The 19,785-nt window shown below is 41.5% G+C and overlaps 1 protein-coding gene across 4 annotated transcripts in view; it reads left to right on the top strand.

Moving 5' to 3' along the window:
• MAN1A2 (mannosidase alpha class 1A member 2) overlaps positions 1–17,876 on the top strand; it is a 67,470-nt gene extending 49,594 nt beyond the window's left edge. For 2 of the 4 annotated variants that reach the window (XM_006097485.3, XM_014463262.2), the window contains exons 12-13: positions 1,147–1,262; positions 8,169–10,585. In XM_006097485.3, coding sequence (XP_006097547.1) covers positions 1,147–1,262; positions 8,169–8,301 — 249 coding nt within the window. In that variant the 3' untranslated portion in view covers positions 8,302–10,585. Of the gene's footprint in view, positions 1–1,146; positions 1,263–1,879; positions 1,975–8,168; positions 10,586–14,114; positions 14,240–15,360; positions 15,432–17,707 lie in introns of those variants that run through there. The other 2 variants (XR_002831358.1, XM_014463261.2) reach the window with 2 other exon arrangements.
• The last annotated feature ends 1,909 nt before the right edge of the window (positions 17,877–19,785 follow it).

Raw genomic sequence — 19,785 nt, 5'->3', positions numbered from 1 at the left:
TCTGCAGACTGGTGGGGTTGGGAGACCGCTGCAGTAGTCTGGGAATAATGCGATAAAGACTTGAACTAAGGTGAGGACACTCACATGTCATTGGTCATCCAGACCTGGATAGTCCTTGTGAAGTTTAACAGAGAATAGTAATGGAAGGTGGGTATATAGAACAGGAGCAGAGGCAGCATTTGTTGATGCTGCCTTTCCACCTGGGTCCAGAGTTGGGAACGTAGCTGCTAGTGAAACTGTGCTGCAGTTGAGAAGATAGCCAGACTGTTGCTACAGTGGCTCAGGAACAGGACACATACTTGTGTCAGTAGCAGTGGCTTACTAAAGCTTATGTAAATCAAACAGTATTTTCCATAGGGGCAATAGACAGGTAAAGTAATCCTGCAGTGTGTCTGACTTGAATGTTCCCTAATATTTAAGGGTTCTTATTTAGAGGAATAAGGAAGATAGATCTGAATTAGGGGTGAAGGGTTTGGGTAGAAGCATCCTCTCATTGAGAAACACTAGGATAATTTGTCCTGTTTCTAAGGCCTTTTTCCCTGCACAGCTTCTTAACATATGGCCCTACTCTTATCCATTAAAAAGAGGTTTGACAAACTCAAACTTTAACCCATATCTGTCCAAATTTGAATTAACAGGAGTTAGAATTTTGCTTTTAATAGCCCATGTAGACAGACACACAAACAGTAAATATTATCTCATTGCTATTATTATGTAGAGCTTCTAAGTAATGCTTTTTTTTTTTTAGCATTTTTGGATTATTGTTTATCCTTGGAAGATATAAAATTGCATTTAAAAATTTTAATTCAAATTGGCCTCCCTCTCGATTTGTCAGAATTAGTGAGACTTTGTTGTGTCATACAGGTCTCGAATCCAGTGTAAATGACTTAAATTTGACTCCTAAGTTAGGAATGTATAAGATGTCTTAAAAAGATTAAAGAGTTTTGAATAGGGAGAAATTCCACAGGAAACAGGATACCTCAGTCAGTTTTTCCAGAAGAAACTATTTTCATTTGATAATAAATTGTATTCTTAAACTGTCAAATTTTCATATAGAGCTCTGTGAACTTTTGACGGGGTCCCTTAACTTGACCTTCCAAACTTGAAATTTGTGTCCTTGATTCTTTTGTCTGATCTCTTTCACAGGCTATTGAGAAGTATTGCCGAGTCAGCGGTGGGTTCTCTGGGGTGAAGGATGTTTATTCCTCGACTCCTGCCCATGACGATGTGCAGCAGAGCTTCTTTCTCGCTGAAACATTAAAGTAAGTGGAGGCCTTTAAAAAAGTTTTACATCTTTAATATTTAGCTGCATCTCTAGAAGAATGGCAGAGGTAGATATTTGAGGTAGATATTTAGTCAAATGAGAGTTTAGTACCTTTATTTTCTCCTAGTTCTTTAATGTGCATTAGAATCACCTGGAAGACTTCTTAAAACACAGGTAACTGGGTCATCCTCGCAGTTTCTGACTCAGTAGGCCTAGGGTGGAACCTAAGAATTTGCATTTCTGACAAGCTCCTAGGCGATGTGAATGATGCTGTTCTGGAAACCACACCTGCACTACTAGTAAAATCTGTTAGTATTCACGGTCTTTTGGAGAGTACATGACCCTAGTCACCCATCCTTTCATTGGAGATTCCCATAAACATATACATAAAGAGAACGATGAAAAAGGAAAAAAAGACAACTTTATTATTTGGGCTTATACTCAAAACCTCAGGCAGGAAGAAGGTGGAGACCTTAAATATGTCCACTTCCCTGAAGACTACAGAGTAAATAGCTCTTGATACTTTCTCTTTGCTTCATATTTCTATTTCCTGTCTATCTGTACCTGAATGCCCCATAAAGTGTCACTTTGTTTAAAAAAATGTTTATTTTTCAGATATTGTTCAGGTTACTTGAGGATAAATCAGTAGACAAAAAGGACAAAAATTTCTACCCTCCTGAAGTTTACATGCTAGTATATTTCTAGCTTAAATTTTGGTATATTATTAAAATTTCTGTGTGTCAAACAAGGTGTCTCATCCTAATGGCCATCTTATTTCAATTACTTTTATTATTTCTACTGCTCTGATTTTTCCCATCTTTTCAGTTTGTGCATTATAGAGTTATTTCTTTTTTCCTTCTAATATATCACTAAGTCTTTATGATTCCTGTTACGTTGCTTTTTTATTTTGCCTCTCCTTTCCATATCTGCAGTTGACACTAAGCCACACCCTTATTACTGCTGAGGTGGTTTAGAACATCTGCTTGTAGTCAGTTCCCTCCTTCTAACAGTCATTTCTGTTTTGATTTATCCTGTGTGATTGGGCCTGAGACTCTGAGGTAGTTGAAAGAACTCTGGACTGGCAGATAAAACCGCAGGAGCTTTAGTTATATACTTGCTACGACCTAGCTGAATGAACATGTCAAAATAAAATTTCTTTGCTTTCAGTTATCACATCTGTAAACTGTTGAATTTGACCCAAATTATTTAAGAGTTCTTCTTTTATTTTTTTAAGACCAGAAAAATTGTAAGAATAAAATACAATGAGTATTTGTGTATCACCTAGATTTACCTATTGTTAACATTTCCCCACCCCTGTATATATGTATGTACGTACACACACACACACACACACACACACACAGTTTTACTATTTATTTTTTAAAAATGTTTGCTGTATAATTTGAGTTACCAGATTTCTGATACTTACACAAGTGTTTTAAGGAAAGGGCATAACCCTATGTAATCACAGTACAGTTATCACACTGGGGAAAATTTAACATTCATATAATACTGTTGTTTAATATGTAGTCCATTTTCAAATTTCTCAATTGTTCTAATAATGTACTTTAAAACTAATTTTCTAACCCCCAGAGGATCATTTGTTGCCATGTCTCCTTAGTCTTCTTTAACCTAGAACAAAGTTTCCTTGCTTTTCATTTTTTGTGACATTGATGAAAGTATTTAGACTAGTGGCGTTGAAGAATGTCTCTCAGATATATATCCGTGTCTCCTTATGATCGGGTTTAGTTTAAAGATTTTTGACACAAGTATTATATATATGTATTTAAGTTCTTTCTTAATTCTGCCCAAGTTGATTTATAGATTCATTGCATTTCCACTCAAAATCACAGGAAGCATGATGGACCTGGAGAGGATTGTGCTAAGTGAAATAAGTCAGAGAAGAACAAGTACCATAGGATTTCACTCATATGGGAAACCTAATGAGCAAAATGGACTAACAAAATAGAAACAGACTAATGGATAGAGAACAGACCGACAGCTGTCAGAAGGGCTGGGGATTGTGGGGCTGGGTGATTAAAGGTGAAGGGGTTAAGCAAAGAAAACCCTCATAGACACAGACAACACTAGGGTGATTACCAGAGGGAAAGGGGGTGGGGGAGGTAGAAGAGAGTATAGGGGGATAAATGGTGATGGATGGAGACTTGACTTGGGTGGTGAACACACAATACAATATACAGATAATGTTTATAGAATTGTACACCTGAAACATATAATTTTATTAACTAGCATCACCCCAATGATTCACTAGAAAAAAAGACAACTCAAAAAAATCATGGGAGACTTTTTTGTAAAAATTAATAACTTTCTAAATTTCATATGGAAATGCAAAGAACCTGGAATTACCAAAACATGTTAAAAAAGAACGAAGTTGAAAGCCTAACACTACCTGATTTTAAGACTTATTATAAAGCTATAGTGATTGAAGCACTCTGATATAGATATAGATATCATTATACAAATATCAGAGTGCTTCAAAAAAAATTATATATATATATATATACACACATATATATATCAGTGGAACAGAATAGAGAATCCTGGGTGGGAAGAATGCAATACATTTATGGACAACTGATTTTTAACAAAGGTACAAAGACGGTGAAGTGAGAAAAGATAGGCTTTTCAGAAAAGGCGCTGAAGTAATTTCATTTCTATATGTATATACAAAAAGTCAGCTCAAAATGGATCATAGATCAAAATTGAAAACCTAAAAAAATACAACTTTTAGTAGAAAACATAGGAGAAATTTTTTGTGACCTTATGGTGGGCAAAAGTTTTTTTAAGATTCTGCATCAAAAGCATAAACCATAAAAAAAGGAATGGATCAATTGATCTAAAAATGAAAAACATCTGCTCTTTGAAAGATGTTTGAAAAAGAATGAAAGAAAATTAAATGAAACAATGAAAAGTGTCTAGACTATATGTCGATAATAAGATAACATGCAACCCAATTTAAAACGGAGAAAAAGAGTTGAAGTGTCTACTTCACTAAAGAAGATTATAAAGATGACAAATGAGCTCATGAAAAAAAAGTGCTCAATGTCATTAGTGCAATTAGAACTACAGCGAGACACACTACACTCCTATTAGAATGTCAAAGTAGACCCACACCTGAAGAGGTGTCTGCCTTTACTTTCTGACTTTGGACTTTTTGTGTGGAGATGTAAGGCATGGAGCATCTTACAATTCTGAGGAAAAAGTCAAGAATATTACTAAGATCCTGATTACTGGGGGAAAAATTAAAGAACATAATCTGCCAACTCAAAGTCCTTTCCACAAATGTAGCAGAGAAAGAAAACGTTTTTACTGTGAATAAGCATGAAGCCAGACTGCCGTTTGCGTCACAGGCCCAATGCAAAGACAGGAAGAAATCTGGCCTTTCCACATAGCCAGGTTAGGTACAATCCATTAGGCACCTGTGCTGAAGATAGGTGATAATGCTTCTCCACAGCACCATTCGCTGTACACAGTTTATTCTAAATTCACATGGTAACTGGGTGGTCATCCGTGTTAGTTAATTGCCTTTATCCAAAGGAAAAATAATACTTCCATCTTAATTACAGCTTTGAGAAAGGCACCTACACTACCCTCCCATAGTGACTAAGAGATTGGGGTGCTATTTCCCTTAATGTTTACATTTCAAAGACAGCACCCTGGCCTTTGAGGAAAATGTTTCTGGATTGTAAAACTGGCAAGAGGTTTATTTTGCTTGTAAAAAGATTTACATACATATCAAAGGGAGAATTACAAGTTTTCTCAGATAAGGTCTTTTGGCACCAGGAAACTTTGGATGTCATTAACCTTTACAAAACTGGGAGCTCTGATTATGTTCTACTGCTGACTTAACCAGCCTTTGTTACCACCTGCTTCTGGACTGTTTGTTTGGCAGATAAACCCAATTGTTTGTGTGGTTTAGAATCCTGTCTTTTAAAGGCAAAATCATCCTAATTTATTTGACCCCTAAAGGCAGAGGGGCATGAATTCCCTTTAGCTCCCTGACATCTCAGGACAAGATAATCCATCCCAGCATACCAGAAATGTCTGCCTTCTTCAGTTAATCTTTAAACACTGCATGCGTATTTTGCACTGGAATCCATAATATGCCCATCTTTCTTTCCATTTTTTTCTTACTCACCCCTTCCCCCCAGAAAACAACTTTAAGATGTGACAGAAGATGTGGGGAAAGGCAGAGAGGGGCTGATCTTTTGAAGAGATTAATAATTATATGTTTTAATGCATCATCTTTTATAATATAATTTCCACTGATTATCTTCATTTTAATTTGATTTCTAGCCAGTCAGTTCCAAAGACATTATTTAAATAGTAGAAGTATAAATGAAGTTTTAAGTAAGTTATTTTTCAAACAGTATTTTTCTTATGAGCTCTTTGTAGTCCTTAATGCAAGCCTTTTTAGAGTTGTAACATCTATGCATAATATGCCCGACATTGCCATTGTAGTTGTGAAAAGAATAAACGAGTCCTCAGGCTTGTTTGATAAATAAACAGAGGACTAAGTAAGAGTACATTAACTTGGTGGTGGGTTCTTTCAGCCTTACCTTTTCTCTATAGACACTTAAATGCTTCTCCTCAGACTTGGTTGACCTCTTTCTGAAAACGTTTCTTGTTCAGTTACCACTAACACTGTATTGATGACTTCTGGCAACACCTCCCTTGAATGTCTCATCTTTTTTATCTTTTTTTTTCTTTTATTAATATATTTTTATTGATTCAGAGAGGAAGGGAGAGGAAGAGAGAGATTGAAACATCAATGATAATGAGAGAATCATTGATCGGCTGCCTCCTGCATGCCTCCTACTGGGGATTGAGCCCACAACCCGGGCATGTGCCCTGACTGGAATCGAACCTGGGACCCCTTAGTCCGCAGGCCGATGCTCTATCCCTGAGCTAAACCAGCTAGGGCGAGTGTCTCGTCTTTACGTAAGAGAAAGCTAAAAGATGTAAGTGAACAGCATTTAAAAATAGCTCTAAAGGTAACCAAGACACCCAGTGAAACTGAAGTACTTAATAGCACCTTTTTATATACCTACAGGCTCCAATCAGTGTCATTCGTAATGTGTTATCTCTAACCTTGAAGTACAGTTTCAAAAAAATCTTTATTAGAAGAAAAGAGTATCTAGTAATCTGGTAGCTGAATTAGATTGTAGACTTTTCTCAGTTTTCACAGCAAAGATCATGCTTCTCCAATTGTTCTATTTTTAAACTCTGGGTTAAAAATCTTAAATTTAAATCAGTAATAGTATAGCATGTCCTTGATCATCCTCTTCTGAATTTACAATCCGAAGTTAAAAAGAGTTGTTTAGCTATATTACTTTAAACATTGACTTTGGTACAAATTTTTAAGTGTGCACTGGTATGTTATTTAAGTCTTGTGTCAGCTCCTGCTCTCCATGCATTGTTTGACTCTGCCTGAAGGGGTCAGTCTTGCTCCAAACCCTGGACCAGGCAGCAGTGCTGCAGTCTTTGCCTCTGTCTTCCCTGTGTGTCTCTGGCTCCAAATCTCGCCCTCCTTTCCCTTGTAAAGGTGTAAGTCCCTGGAATTAGGGCCCTCCTAAGTCCAGAGTGATTTCATTTCCAGATCCTTGAGGCCCTATTTCCAAATAAGATCACATTTTGGGGCTCTAGTTGGAAATGAATTGGGGTGGGGGGGGGTGCACTATTCAACCCACTATGGTGTAATATTAAGGTCCTTTTAAAAAAATAATAGCATCTTGCCCTGGCCGTAGTGGCCATAGCATCCCAGACGTGTGTACACGAACCCCAAGAGCGTGTGCTTCTGTTCTCCACACAGTGAGCAGACCCAGCAGAGGCTCTTCTGTGGCTGTCTTTCAGTTCTGATGTCTCTGCCTGCAGCCGGTGAACAAATCAGTCAAGCAGGTCTCAGGTCTCGGCTCACGGAATGGGATTGAAGCCTGTGACTCCCTGTTCCAGCTTTACCAGTTATAAGTTGATACGCAGTCTCTGTCATCCAGAACCATAACAGTAATCAGAAAAAATATTAAAGTCCTGATTTTTAAAATAAATTTTAGCTAAAATACTGTAAAGGAATTCTTTACTGCAGCCTTGTAAGGCCAGCTAGTTGCTACTAAGGTCAGGAGTTAGAACCCAGATTTCCTGACTCTATATAATTAGATTTTTGTGCTCACTTTCATGAACCCCTAGTAGAATTCAGATTGGAATTTGCCCAGCATAATAGGTAAGAATCATTGTGTGTGTTAAATCTATCATTTTTTACTTCTAAGTGGTCACTGTGGCTTGCATTTCTTGTGGAGAGGTCAGGAATCCTTGCCTTCCTAGAAACAATGCCATTACCCATGAAAAGAGGTTAATAATTTTTAAGCCTCCTCCTATACATCCATGTTTCTGAAACTTCTATTAAATAGTTGGCAGCACCTGAAAAAACTATTAATATATTAGTGTATAAAAGTTCTTGCTATGTCCTATTAATGTACTTATTTACTTCAGTATTTACTTACCAATGTCAGTTAATGGACTTCTGGTTATGCTGTGTAAGCTGCCAAAACATATGACTGATGTACGTTATGTTTAAAAGAATGTCTGAAAATTATGAAGTGGTTTGTCTTATGCCATTTTACAGCATTGTTTTATGTGCTTCAAACAGGTATGTGAACCTGTTCCTTAACCTCTTATTTCGGAGCTCTCGTTGTGCAGCTCATGGGTTTTCCTATGCGCTGTTCTGGAGCACAGGGTTTTTGCTTTAGATCGTTTCAGTGGCTGGGGTTTGTCCTCTGATGTATTTGAGCAACTAAAGCTACTCAGAGTAGTTCCTGGTGTCCTCTCATTCTAACTGGACCAGGGGATCTTCTCGTTGAATTCTAATGGGAGCTCCTTTTCTTTTCAGGTATTTGTATCTGCTGTTCTCCGGGGATGACCTTTTACCTTTAGACCACTGGGTGTTCAACACAGAGGCGCACCCTCTGCCCGTGTTGCATTTAGCCAACACCACACTTTCAGGAAATCCTGCTGTTCGATGAAAGCAGCTCCAGAAAGACCATTCTCACCTGTGTTTTGTTTACATGGACCCTACAGAGGAGTCTGGAGAGGGGACTTCTGAAAACCCGAACCTCTACGTCAACATGGCAGGGTGAAACATGACTCGCTCCCCACAGACTTTCAACTTGTAGATATCTCAACTTTGAAATAATTCCGTTTTATACCTGACCAAAACATACTCCGGTGTGTGTAGGATGGAGACCTGGTATGCTCTGATTCTTAATGAGATGGTCACATGAGAAATTAGGCCAGTTACTCTCCGATACTGTTTTTAGAGTCCAGGAACCTGGAGGCTTGACTTCCTAAGAATAAGCCAGCGCGTGGAGCGTCTTCAGGAGTCCGAGATGGCCTTGGCACCAGTTTCCATTTGCCTCCTCCCCAAGTGGAGCAGCTTTCAAATCAAATATTTACGCATTGTTTAGCCCCATTTCTCCATTTTTAATAATGGAATGAACTAAAATAAACAAGAACCAAAAAACTGTAACTGGATCAGCAGCAAGAAGACTCAGAAAAGAAACAGAAATACTTACCCCTGTCTGAATTTTCAAGTTCCCCGTTGGATGACCAGACTGGCAACCATTTCAAGTCCCAATCCATTCCATTGAAATATCTTGGTTAAATTTAATTTTCTCTGGGGGTGTGATCTTACAAAGAATATTCTTCAGGTCTTTGTCTCCATATGGAATCATTGAAGCTGTTTGTCATGACCACTGCTTGTGAGCCTGGGGTGGGGATTTGGTGCATGTCGTTCAGTCTAGTGTTGGTAGCATGACAAAAAGTGGAGGAAGTGCCAGTTTGTTGCCTTGAAACCTGTTCTAAGAGAAAGCGTTGGTTATTTTTGGTAGGAGGCTATTTTTCCAAACCAGCAAATCTACCAAGTACATTTTAACCTCATTGTAAACTTAGTAGAATCCCTCAACTTGCAACTTTATTTATGTGGCTGGGCAAAATGCATTATACTGTTATGCAGCTCTGAATTTTCTTGATGAGCTAAATTACTTTCACAGCTTATTAAATCAAAAACAAAATACATACAGTAAAATGTCCTTAAGTAGTCTATCTGAAATGGGGACATGGGATCCTTTATTATCTCATCAAATGACTGAGCTTTTCAAAAATATTCTTATGTAAAAATAAATTTAACTTTTATTTTCTCCAAGGATATTTAAAGGAACCCAAAGAGTGAACCAAAATAGCTGCAAAGTAATTTTTAGTGATAAAAGTAAAATGTAATTAATCATATTACATTGAATTTGGGATAGAGCTAACGGACTTTCTCATATCATCAATAGATTTTGCAAAGATAATTCTTTTTAAATAAATTATTTCTTTATATTTGGGGGAAGAACTTAAATTTTATCAAGAACTATATTGTAAGATAAATGTCTAATGCTTATAAATTTTCTGTCCCTTGAATTTATGTCATAGTGCAAGACACTTTCTCTTCTTTATATTTAATTCAAATAGCTCCCATTGATAATAAAAGTTGAGAGTAGTATAATTAGTCTAATATCTAGTCTGAATTTGAAGATTTCATGAAACAATGTGCAAGAAGCCCACCTTGAAATTCTGAAGGCTTATTCCCTTATTTTGATACTTTTTAACCTTTCATGGGCATGTAGATTTAAATTGGGAAAAGATTTACAAATTCATATAATTAAATATTTTCTAAGGGTGATCATCTTATCCCACAAGTAATTAGTCAGTCTTCACATTTCAGCAAATGATCAATAATGATAACCACTCCAAGTTTTTCAGTATACATAGAAAATAAGGATGTGGAGCCAGGTATATTATTTAAGTCTTTAAGAGAGTTTGGTTTTAGCTCATATTTTGAAATTGTAATATCTTTTACTACTTGAAAATTAAGATTTTAAATGAGAAGGGTAGATGCCTGTCACTTCAGAAGAGAAAGGGAAAGAAAGTATTTGGTTCTAAAATACTAAAAACTTGAGTTGACAACGACCCAGAACAGCTGTGTAGATGGCAAGGAACCCTTCCTTGCTTAGTTCAGAAGAATTCAGAGTAAGGGGCCCTTCTGGGTTCCCCAGGAAGTTCTCAAGGAATAAGACATAACCCTCACTCCCGAAGGGCTCTGTTGACTGAGCATAAAAGAAGGCAAAGAAGTGTACAAGCAAAGAATCTGAGAGGGACAGTGCGAGGGTCTTCACCACTCCCCTGCCTTCCTTGTGAGCTTATAGCAATGCATCCAGCTTTTTCCTTCTGGATACCAAAGGCGATTAAATTAAAGTCGGCTGCAAATGACTTGCCAGTGTCATGTTTGATTTTTTTATGGATTTTTAAAATCATTTCCTCTGAGATCAATCCTTATGCCATATTCTGCTTAGTTTCCAAGAGTATTCTTTACTTCCTTCTGTCCTTGATAGTCCTTTGCATTTTGCAGGCCTATTTCTGAGGTTAAATAACTGATTACATGTATAGAACTTTCTGCAAAGAGCCTAGAAATCTCTTTTCCAGGTGTCTCCTCAAAGAGTAGGCACCAAGGAAAAAAACAGATGTTGGAATACCCCTCTACGTTCTACATTTATTTCTTTTACAGTTTTAGAATCACACCTTTTGTTCAAACCAAGGTAAAGTTGTTAAGGCCAAGAGAATGTGGCCCTAACCAGTGGTCGGCAAACTGCGACTCGCAAGCCACATGCGGCTCTTTGGCCCCTTGAGTGTGGCTCTTCCACAGAATACCACATGTGGGCGCGCACATACAGTGCGATTGAAACTTCGTGGCCCGTGCGCAGAAGTCGGTATTTTGTGGAAGAGCCACACTCAAGGGGCCAAAGAGCCGCATGTGGCTCGCGAGCCACAGTTTGCCGACCACTGCCCTAACCAAAAAGAAGACTCAGTGCAGAAAAGTCAGTCCCCAGGTAGAGGCTTCTTCCTTCCCGGTGGGCATATGCTGTTTGGTGTCTCTGATACCAACTCATTCCTGTCTCTGAGCAGATGTTGATTTATAACTGGGTCCTGAGGGAATGTATTCCTTTTGTGGAATGTTGACTGATTTTCTGTGGTGTCAGCTAGGGCAACCCAGGCCTTCGTTGGGTAGATTTTAACCTAGCAGTTTGAAATTTTGATCATCTCGTCGTTACTCTCCGTTGCCAAAGTCTTTGTCAAAACTACAAGTATGCCAGTAAATGACTGTGCTTGCCATTCTCACGAGGCAGTGTCTCCTTACGCCTGGATTTCTCTGAGTGAATGCATGAGTGAGTGAGAGAATGATGAACAAATATGCAGTGCCCACTGTGTGCCAGCAGCATGCGAGGCGCTTTCCAGCATTAGAACACTTTGTGGTTCCAGTGGCATTCTCTGTATGAGGAGTTCATACCATTGCAGATGTTTCCCAGTATGAATCACGTTTCAAAATGCTGCATTTTATATTTCATTGAAATTAAGAGTAAAAGAAGTTGTTTATATTTTAAACAATGTGTTACTATATAATCCCAATAGCTATAATTGTAGTTAATAACTAACATCTCTTGGAAAATGTCAAAGAAATATTTGATTTCTGATGCAACTTTGACTAAAACATTTGGAAATAAGTGCAAACATTCTTATTTTGCTAAATCACTTTAATTAGATAATTAAAAATTAATGTTTTCTAGAAATGCTGGTTATTTTCTATTCAGAAATCTTGGCACATAATTCATGGGTAAAACTTGCGGTTGTGTATTGTTTTTGCTCTGCTGTGTGTCCTACTAGTGGTTCCATGCTGTTAAATATAAAGAAAAATATACTAACCTAATTCTAAGTTCCAAATAATAGTTCCCAGTAATAGTATTTTGAGTTCTTATTTTTCCTTAGGTTTCTTTCCCCTCAAATTGGCTAGCTCATATCTTATCCCCTTTTTACATAGATTTATACAAAAATACAATTATACAGAGAGATTTTTAATACTGTGTATTTGTTAACTAATAAACACAATTGTTAATTGGGTTTGGCTGCACAACTAAGCAGAATATTGGAATAACCCAGTATGGTCTGGAGATATTTTAATGCACTTATTCTGGTTCAAGAACATTGGTGGTGGTGATTTCCTGTTACTTTGGCTCATTTAGGTCATGATGGGGATGTTCCTTTTGGCTATGGCTCAGCAAGCCTTTCTGTAAAGGTCTAGACAAATATTTATTTGTGAGCCATCCAGTCTCTGTCTCTGCTACTCAATTCTGCTGCTGAAACAGGAAAGCAGATATAGGCAGTATGTAAGTGAAGGGGCATAGCAGTGTTCCAATAAAACTTTATTTACAAAAATGTGGAGGGCTAGGATTTTGCCCACGGGTCACAGTTGTTTAATGTTGATCCCAAAGTTTAATTTGTGTAAGACCCTGCAATATTTGATTGCATCTTTTCTTTGTATTTGAGTTCTGTAATTCATTTTTAAAGCGAAAAGATGGGTGTGTGTAAGATTGTATGTATTTGTGTCACCTAAAGCTATATATTTTGTTGTCTTGAAAATAGATACGCTCCTCTGGAGTCTGTTCAGGTTTCATGATGCAGCTATCATGAGGGAGGCACATTTTTTGTTCCTGGGGTGTGCTGTCAGCCACCTACTGGCCTTGCCTTGTCATTTAATGCCACACTTAGGGAGTCCCCAGGTAAAATGAAGTGTTTCTGTGGTGTCGAAATAGTAATCCTCGCTAAGTTCTGCCTGCTCATTGACCTTTGGCCCAAGACTCCGGATTACTGGGGCTGCAGAAACCCCTCCGCTTGAGTGCTTCTAGTCCTCCAACTGTATGATTGGATCGCTGACCTTTGTGCCGCAGAATCCGATCTCGAAAACTTTTCAGCAGCAGAAAATGGGTTATGTGCCATTTGGCAGCCACTATTGCCCTTTCAGACTGCAGAAGGGTCCTGCCCCTGCTCCCTCTAGACCTGCCCACATCTGAGAAGTTGTAGCCAAAGGTCAGCTCCTCCTCCCTTCCTCTGCGTAACTCTCCTGAAGCCCTTCACTAGTCCTTAGCATTATTTCAGAATGTCGATGTGCATCAGATTTAAATTCAGTACCTCTCAGTCTCAACATTACACTTCATGTTGAACATTTTAAACTTTGCTTGAGCCCAGCAGAACTCATGAGGTGACAGCACCATATTCCCAGTAGATACATTGCAATGCACTGATCATCCTGAGCTAATAGATTTCTCACTAAGAAGTTTATCAAACATTTCAGGATTTTTGGAAATTCTAGAGAAGGGGAAGCCTGTAGTCAGAGGGACAGGGAGCACACATTGTAAATGAGCTCCCTCTCTAGGTCCAACACACTATGCAGGTCACTGCAGCTCAGTGTGAAAGTGAGGTGACAAACACATAAACCCACACATGGAGGATTCTAAGCCACTGCAAATGTCTTGCAGCTATTGGCGTACTGCAGAATTGGACTGCAGATTGCATACCAGAAACTTCCATGGAGACAAGCTCAGCTCTAGGAAAATTATTTTTTAGGAAATTTAGAAGTTAGCTTTTGTTGGATTAATTAAAGTATCCTCAGTTTTAATTACTGGATTTGGAAGTTGAAATGCCATTGCTCAATCCAGCTGGTCTCAAATTCACTGATAGAATTTTTCTTAAACCATTTAACTGGGGTAAGTGTAACCTCTTGAATCGGTACCCACTGGCCGCTCCTGAACTGATTTCCAGTCATGTCCTCTGTATGTGATTTTTATAAATTAAAGATAATATTGTATATTAAAGATCAAATAAAGATGTTCTTTAAGTGAAGAGTCTTTGCTTACCCTTCATTTGTACCCAGTGATGACAACGCAGTTCAATCTTCTTCCTGTTACAGAACAAATTTGCCTCTTAAAATAACTGACAGTCTTCCGTCTCCCACATCCAGAGAATGTTTCCTTTGGTTCAGCTGATCGTGTCACGTTCCTTGATGTTATAGAAAGGTGAAGACCGGGCTTAAAGGTAATTTTTATTTCATCTTGCTCAAAGAAAACTATAGTATTACTGTGCCTGTTACCTCTAAGACCTAGTCTAGTCCAGCCTCTGAGATCATCAAGCTTAACGATACCCAAATCACTGGATCTCATTCACATTAAAACCTGACCTGACTGTGCTTAAGGAATAGAATCAGCTAGACTGTAGATAGTGGTTTATAATCTAGCGATACTGTAAATGCAGATGATATTTAAAACCCTGTACTCAGGGAGCATCAAGGAAAGTAGTTGTAAAACCTGAAATACCAGCCCATTTATATCCTCCAGGTCTAATTCTTCCTGGCACAGTGGATTTCAACCTAATCAAAATTTTAAACTAGGAACTTGACGCTGTGAATGTAATTAATTGTGGGCTTACCTTTTCAGAAGCAACTAAAGCAGGACCAGATAAAAGAATAAGGATCCCTGAGTGACTGTGATTTGATAAAATCTGGGCCTTTCTCTGTCTGCCAGTAGCTGAAATTTTCATTATTTCACTGAGTTACAAAAGACTGTCAACAATATGCAAATAGCATTCAGATTAAGAGTATGGGCTCCTCACTGAGAGTAGATTCTTCAAGTAACTGACATGTGAGCTGAATTTTAAGAGGAAGTAGAGTTTGAAGATAAGGGAGAAAGGAGCTATTTGACAAGGCACAGATACCTGAAGAAGCAGTGGGAATGAGGTCCAAAGCAAGGTAGGAAGACTAGCCTTGAACCCGAGAAGGGACATCCACTTCACTGAGACCTGTAACACAGTCTCACACAGTCCTTTTCAGGCCCTGAGACCACAGTGTCCATGGCCCAGGGGCACCCGCCCAGATCCCCGCAGTGGCTCTCCCTTCCGAAGTCTGGGCTCCGTATCTACCAAATAGCCCATAAGTTACAAGAAGAAAAAAGGGGGGGATGTCATTTTGGAAGAGGTTACGGGACTTCCCTGAAAATATCGTGCAAAAATACTTATCAAAACTTTAGATGACTCCCCAAAATAATGAGCATGGGTAGTGTTTTGAAACAGTTCAGCAGTAAGAAATGTGTGCCACCAGAGGGCGCTAATCAATCAATCTTGTTCTCTCTCCCTCCCTTTCCCTCTCTCTCCCTCTCTCTCAGTGAAACCTCTGACTACATTTTGCTGCACCCTGGCATTGACTAACAGAGGGACGCCACAGCTCGGCTGCCAGGTAAGCCTGTGACTAAGGACCTGCTAGGACCCACAGTAACCTCAGCACAGGATTCCGCCACCACGGGCTCAGGCCCCATTGAAACCAAGTCAGTGATGAAATGTTTGTCAGACAGAAGACAAATATTGCCTTAAAAAGACTTCCATTTCTTTCCAAATATGCCCTCCCCTTAGAAAGGACTTTGAACTAATAGGTAAAAGTTATTAGAAGATGAAAAATATATCAGAAGCCAGACCTAGAACAAGTCTGATTTGAACCCTACAAATAATTTTAGCTGATATGCTATGGCATAGTATACTTAGTGGAATTTAAAAATCAAATGATAATTACAGTACTTTTTTATTTTTATTGGGTTTATTGGGGTGACTTTGGTTAATAATATTTTATAGGTTTCAGATGTACAATTCTGTAACGTATCATCTGTATATTGTGTTGTGTGACACCTCCCCAAGTCAAATCTCCTTCCAGCACCACTCACAGCTATTCTTGTGTATACGACGCTGCTCGAGTCCTTTTGGAATTTTTTTTTCTTGAAACATTCATCGAACATGTATGTGGCAAGACATCGAACATGTATGTGGCAAGAGGCACGGGAGATACAGAGCCAACTATGATACTTGTGTGTCCTCTGGGCTAGACGAGGGTCAATGGGTGAGCCGGAAAGTATGTTCCCTAGTCAAGGTGTGTACCGGGAGCTACTGGAGCTCGGAGAAGAACCTGCTGGGGTGGGGCAGGAGGGTGTGGTGGAAAGAGAGCAAAAGAATCCAAACCATCCTGACTCCCGCATTTGGAGAAGAAGCATTTGACTAAAATTCAAGGAATGACAAGTTTGTCAGATGTGATAGGAATTGGCTGTAACAAACAAGGCAAAGACATTATAGGAACTCCAGTCCACAGGTTGGGGAAGGAAGCGAGGACGTCCCGTTTAAGATTTAGGAGGGTCGCAATTGGGAATCTGTCCTTCAGCATATTCATTTTGCAATTCCTATCAGACATCTGAGTGGGGGTTAAGCATAAGCTGTTGGTCGCATGAACCTGGAGTTTAGGAGTCTGGGTTGCAGATAGGAATCTGGCTGGTCAGCAGGTAGCAGTTGGGACTTGTTGAGTTCACCTAGGGACTTGGGTCATTTAGAGGAGAGAGGGGAGCGAACCCGTCCCAGCGTCTACAGGTCTGCGATGAGAGGCTGGGAGGTGGGGAGAACTATCCCGGGACTGAAGTTACCTGCAGACTTTCCATGCACCCTCGCGTGGAGGACAGTTTAAAAAGCCAAATGAGATTTTAAAAACAAAAGAAAAATTATTTTTTAAGGCATTTAAGAACTGCAAGCTATTGAGGGGTTGGTCAGACCAAAATCGAGGAGGAGTGACCCCAAAGGGAGAAGCGACCCAGCTGCCTTTGACCCAAGGACACGGTGACAAGGAAGCCTGACCGGGAGGGACACCGAGCTCCTCGGCTGTGCCCAGGGGAGCATTAGTGGCACCCTGTGTGGCACCCTGTGAGGCACCGTCAGAAAGGACCAGGGCAGGGCCTCTGTCCCACAGTCCAGGGGCTCGGGACAGCACAGGTGACCTGGAGGTGGGTCCCTCCTTCCTCTCTCTGCCTCAGGAGCCCACAGCAGTGTGGGGCCTGGGGACGGCCCGGAGGGGGCACCGAGGAGCTCCTGAGGGTCTGGTATGCCACAGTGCACCTCCGAGGCTCTGTCCTCACAGGCCAGCCGGGCCACCAGCACAGCACGCAGGAGCGGCCCACGTGGCTTTGGACCAGGCTCCAGGCAGGGAACAGGGACCAGCTGGGGACTTAAGCAAAGGGGACTCATGAGAAGGACACGGGGGCTCAGTCCCTGCAGAGAGCTAGAGGCACAGGCTTGCGGAATGGGCAGGAACTAGGGGTTCAGGACACCAGGCCCCAGAAACCCCCAGGCAGGAGGCCGCTGCCAGGCACAGCCTCACCGTGGGACCATCACAGACCTGTTCTTAGCGGGCCTGGCTATGCAGGTGTGAAGTTTGGGTTTTGGGGTGAACAGTGAGGAGGGGTTCGAGTGCTCACTCTGGCTAGCAGGGTGAGGGCGCGCTCCGCTCACTGAGACTCTGGTAGGGGCGTGTTCTCTGATACTCAGAAGTCAGTCTAGGCGGGGCTGGCAGCAGTGGCACGAGGAAGGCAGGAATCCCGTGAAGTCCAACACTCCGTGTAAGTCCCAGGCCTGGTGCGTATTCACCATGTGAGCGTGAACCACGAGTCTAACATGTCTGAGCCTCGATTTTCTCACCTCTAACAGGTGGCTGTCCCCACATGCATCCTGAGGGCAGGCCAGCTGAGGCTCATACGTCCTCGCTTCCTTCCCCAACCTGTGGACTGGAGCCCAGCTGAGGGTCAGGCTTTGCTCACAGACCGGCCATTCAACTGCAGCCTTGCTCAACCCCCCAGCCACCGCGGCTCCTGAGAGTGGAAGGTACTGCTGAACATCGTGATAAATCCTCAGCAACTCAGGTTCCTGGCTTTCAGCTTAACGATAATCACCTGTACTCCAAGCCCTTCTAAAATGCCAAGTACCAGGCTCATCCCATCACAAACACCCTCCTGCCATCCTCAGAACAGCGGGAGGTAGGTACTGTGATTTCTCCCATTTTCAGATGAGCAGACAGCCTTAGAGAGGCTAAGCTGCTTCCCCGTGGTCCTGTGAAATGAGTGCACCCCTAACCACTTGGACACACCACCTCTGACAGCAGCTGACTGAGCCCACCCACAAGCCCGGCCCTGGCCATGCAGCTCACAGCAGGAAGCCAGCCTTCCCTGAGAAGTTACAAGGATCCTGCGTTTCCTGCAGAGCTGGGGGGCTGTTCTTCCACATCCGAGTCCAAGTGTGTGCCAGGGCTGGAGCTCTGGGCAGCCCTCACGGGTCTGTCCCTAACGAGATCTCAGGAGAACCCCAGCCCTCACTGGGGAGAGGCCCCAGGGAGAGGCCCACATGGGCCTGAGGGTCATCTGTGCTGGGGCTACCACTTATAGGAGCCGTGCTGTCCATGGGGGACCCCGAAGCGCTCAAGAATGAGAAGGCTAGACCTCTGGAAGCCTCCAGGCTGGGCGAGGACATCCTCTTGAAGAGGCACCAGTGTGACACGATGGTGGACAGTTCCCTCTGGGCACTCAGGACCCAGCATCCCGCAGACCAGATCCTGAAGTGGCAGCCCTGTGTGTGGAGGGCAGAGGGAAGCAGCTCGCACCTGCTCCGGCAGGAACGGCACAGTTCATCTTACCCCTTTGAGGAACTGCTTCCAAGAAACACAAAAAGAAACATTCTGAGGACTGGGTATTTTTCCACTTGGCAAACGTCTGTGATTTATAGGACACATGGTACTCTGTCCTGACTCCGGTCCTTTCCTTCTTCCTCCACCCACGATCCTGTCCGCCTGGCTCAGGCCGAGGGCCCAGGTCAGCTGCACACTCAGCTCCGGGCCTGTGTCCCTCGGTGGGAGGACCAGGGAGACCGCAAGGAGAGGGGCCGCCCAGCCTGCAGCTCATTCTCAAGGGCCAGCAAAGTTTCTCGAAAAGCAAAAGTCCACCTTGGTTTCTCCGGAGTCAGTAGGTGTCAGACAGACCTGAGTGGGCATGTTTCCTGGTTTTGCAGCATGTCCGCAGAGTAGGGGATGCACAGGGCAAAGCCACCCGCCACCCTGGCCACAGAACGAAGTTCCTGTGGCTCTCACCAGCTGGGGCCCAACAGCCACCAGCATCCTCCTAAAAGAAGCTAGAATTTTTTAAAAAAATCTAGTTTGAAGGGGTCCTTGAGACTGTCCTCAGAGACAATTTGCAAATTAGGAAACCCAAAAGAAAAAAAAGGAGAGAGGGAAGAGGTTATTTAAAAAATGTATTCAAGCAGCATTTGTTTATTTACAAAGTACATGCTATAATCATTAGTGCTGGGTCACTAGAAGGTTTACAAAGATTAGTTATATTTAGTCCCTACCCTCAGGGACCTATGAGGAGAATTGCCCCCGAAAGGGCTTCATCCCATCTAGTGTTTCTGTCCATAATTTTTAGGTCTGGTTTGCTTTGGCAGAAGTGACTCAGCTAACAATTGGGCTGAAGACATTTGAAATTAGAGTTAGTGTAGCCAATCTGAGTTCAGCTCAACTCAATGGCACTGAGTGAGCATCTGCTATATGGTAGGTACTGGGCCCGGCATCAGGGGTGCAAAGGTGAATGAAATATAGTCCCTGTTCTCAAGGTCACAGTCTAAATGTATCCGGACTACAAGTGGAATAAATGCCATGAAGAGGCATGACATGCATGGGCAGAGAGAGAAGGACCACATGGCTGGAAATCCGGATGCTTTCTGAAGAAGGTGGCAATAAA

Source organism: Myotis lucifugus, unplaced genomic scaffold, assembly GCF_000147115.1.
Source record: "Myotis lucifugus unplaced genomic scaffold, Myoluc2.0 scaffold_203, whole genome shotgun sequence".
In the NCBI taxonomy this organism is placed as follows: Eukaryota; Metazoa; Chordata; class Mammalia; order Chiroptera; family Vespertilionidae; genus Myotis; species Myotis lucifugus.
The sequence above is the reverse complement of the archived record's forward strand: the minus strand, read 5'-3'. Positions and strand labels throughout refer to the sequence as shown.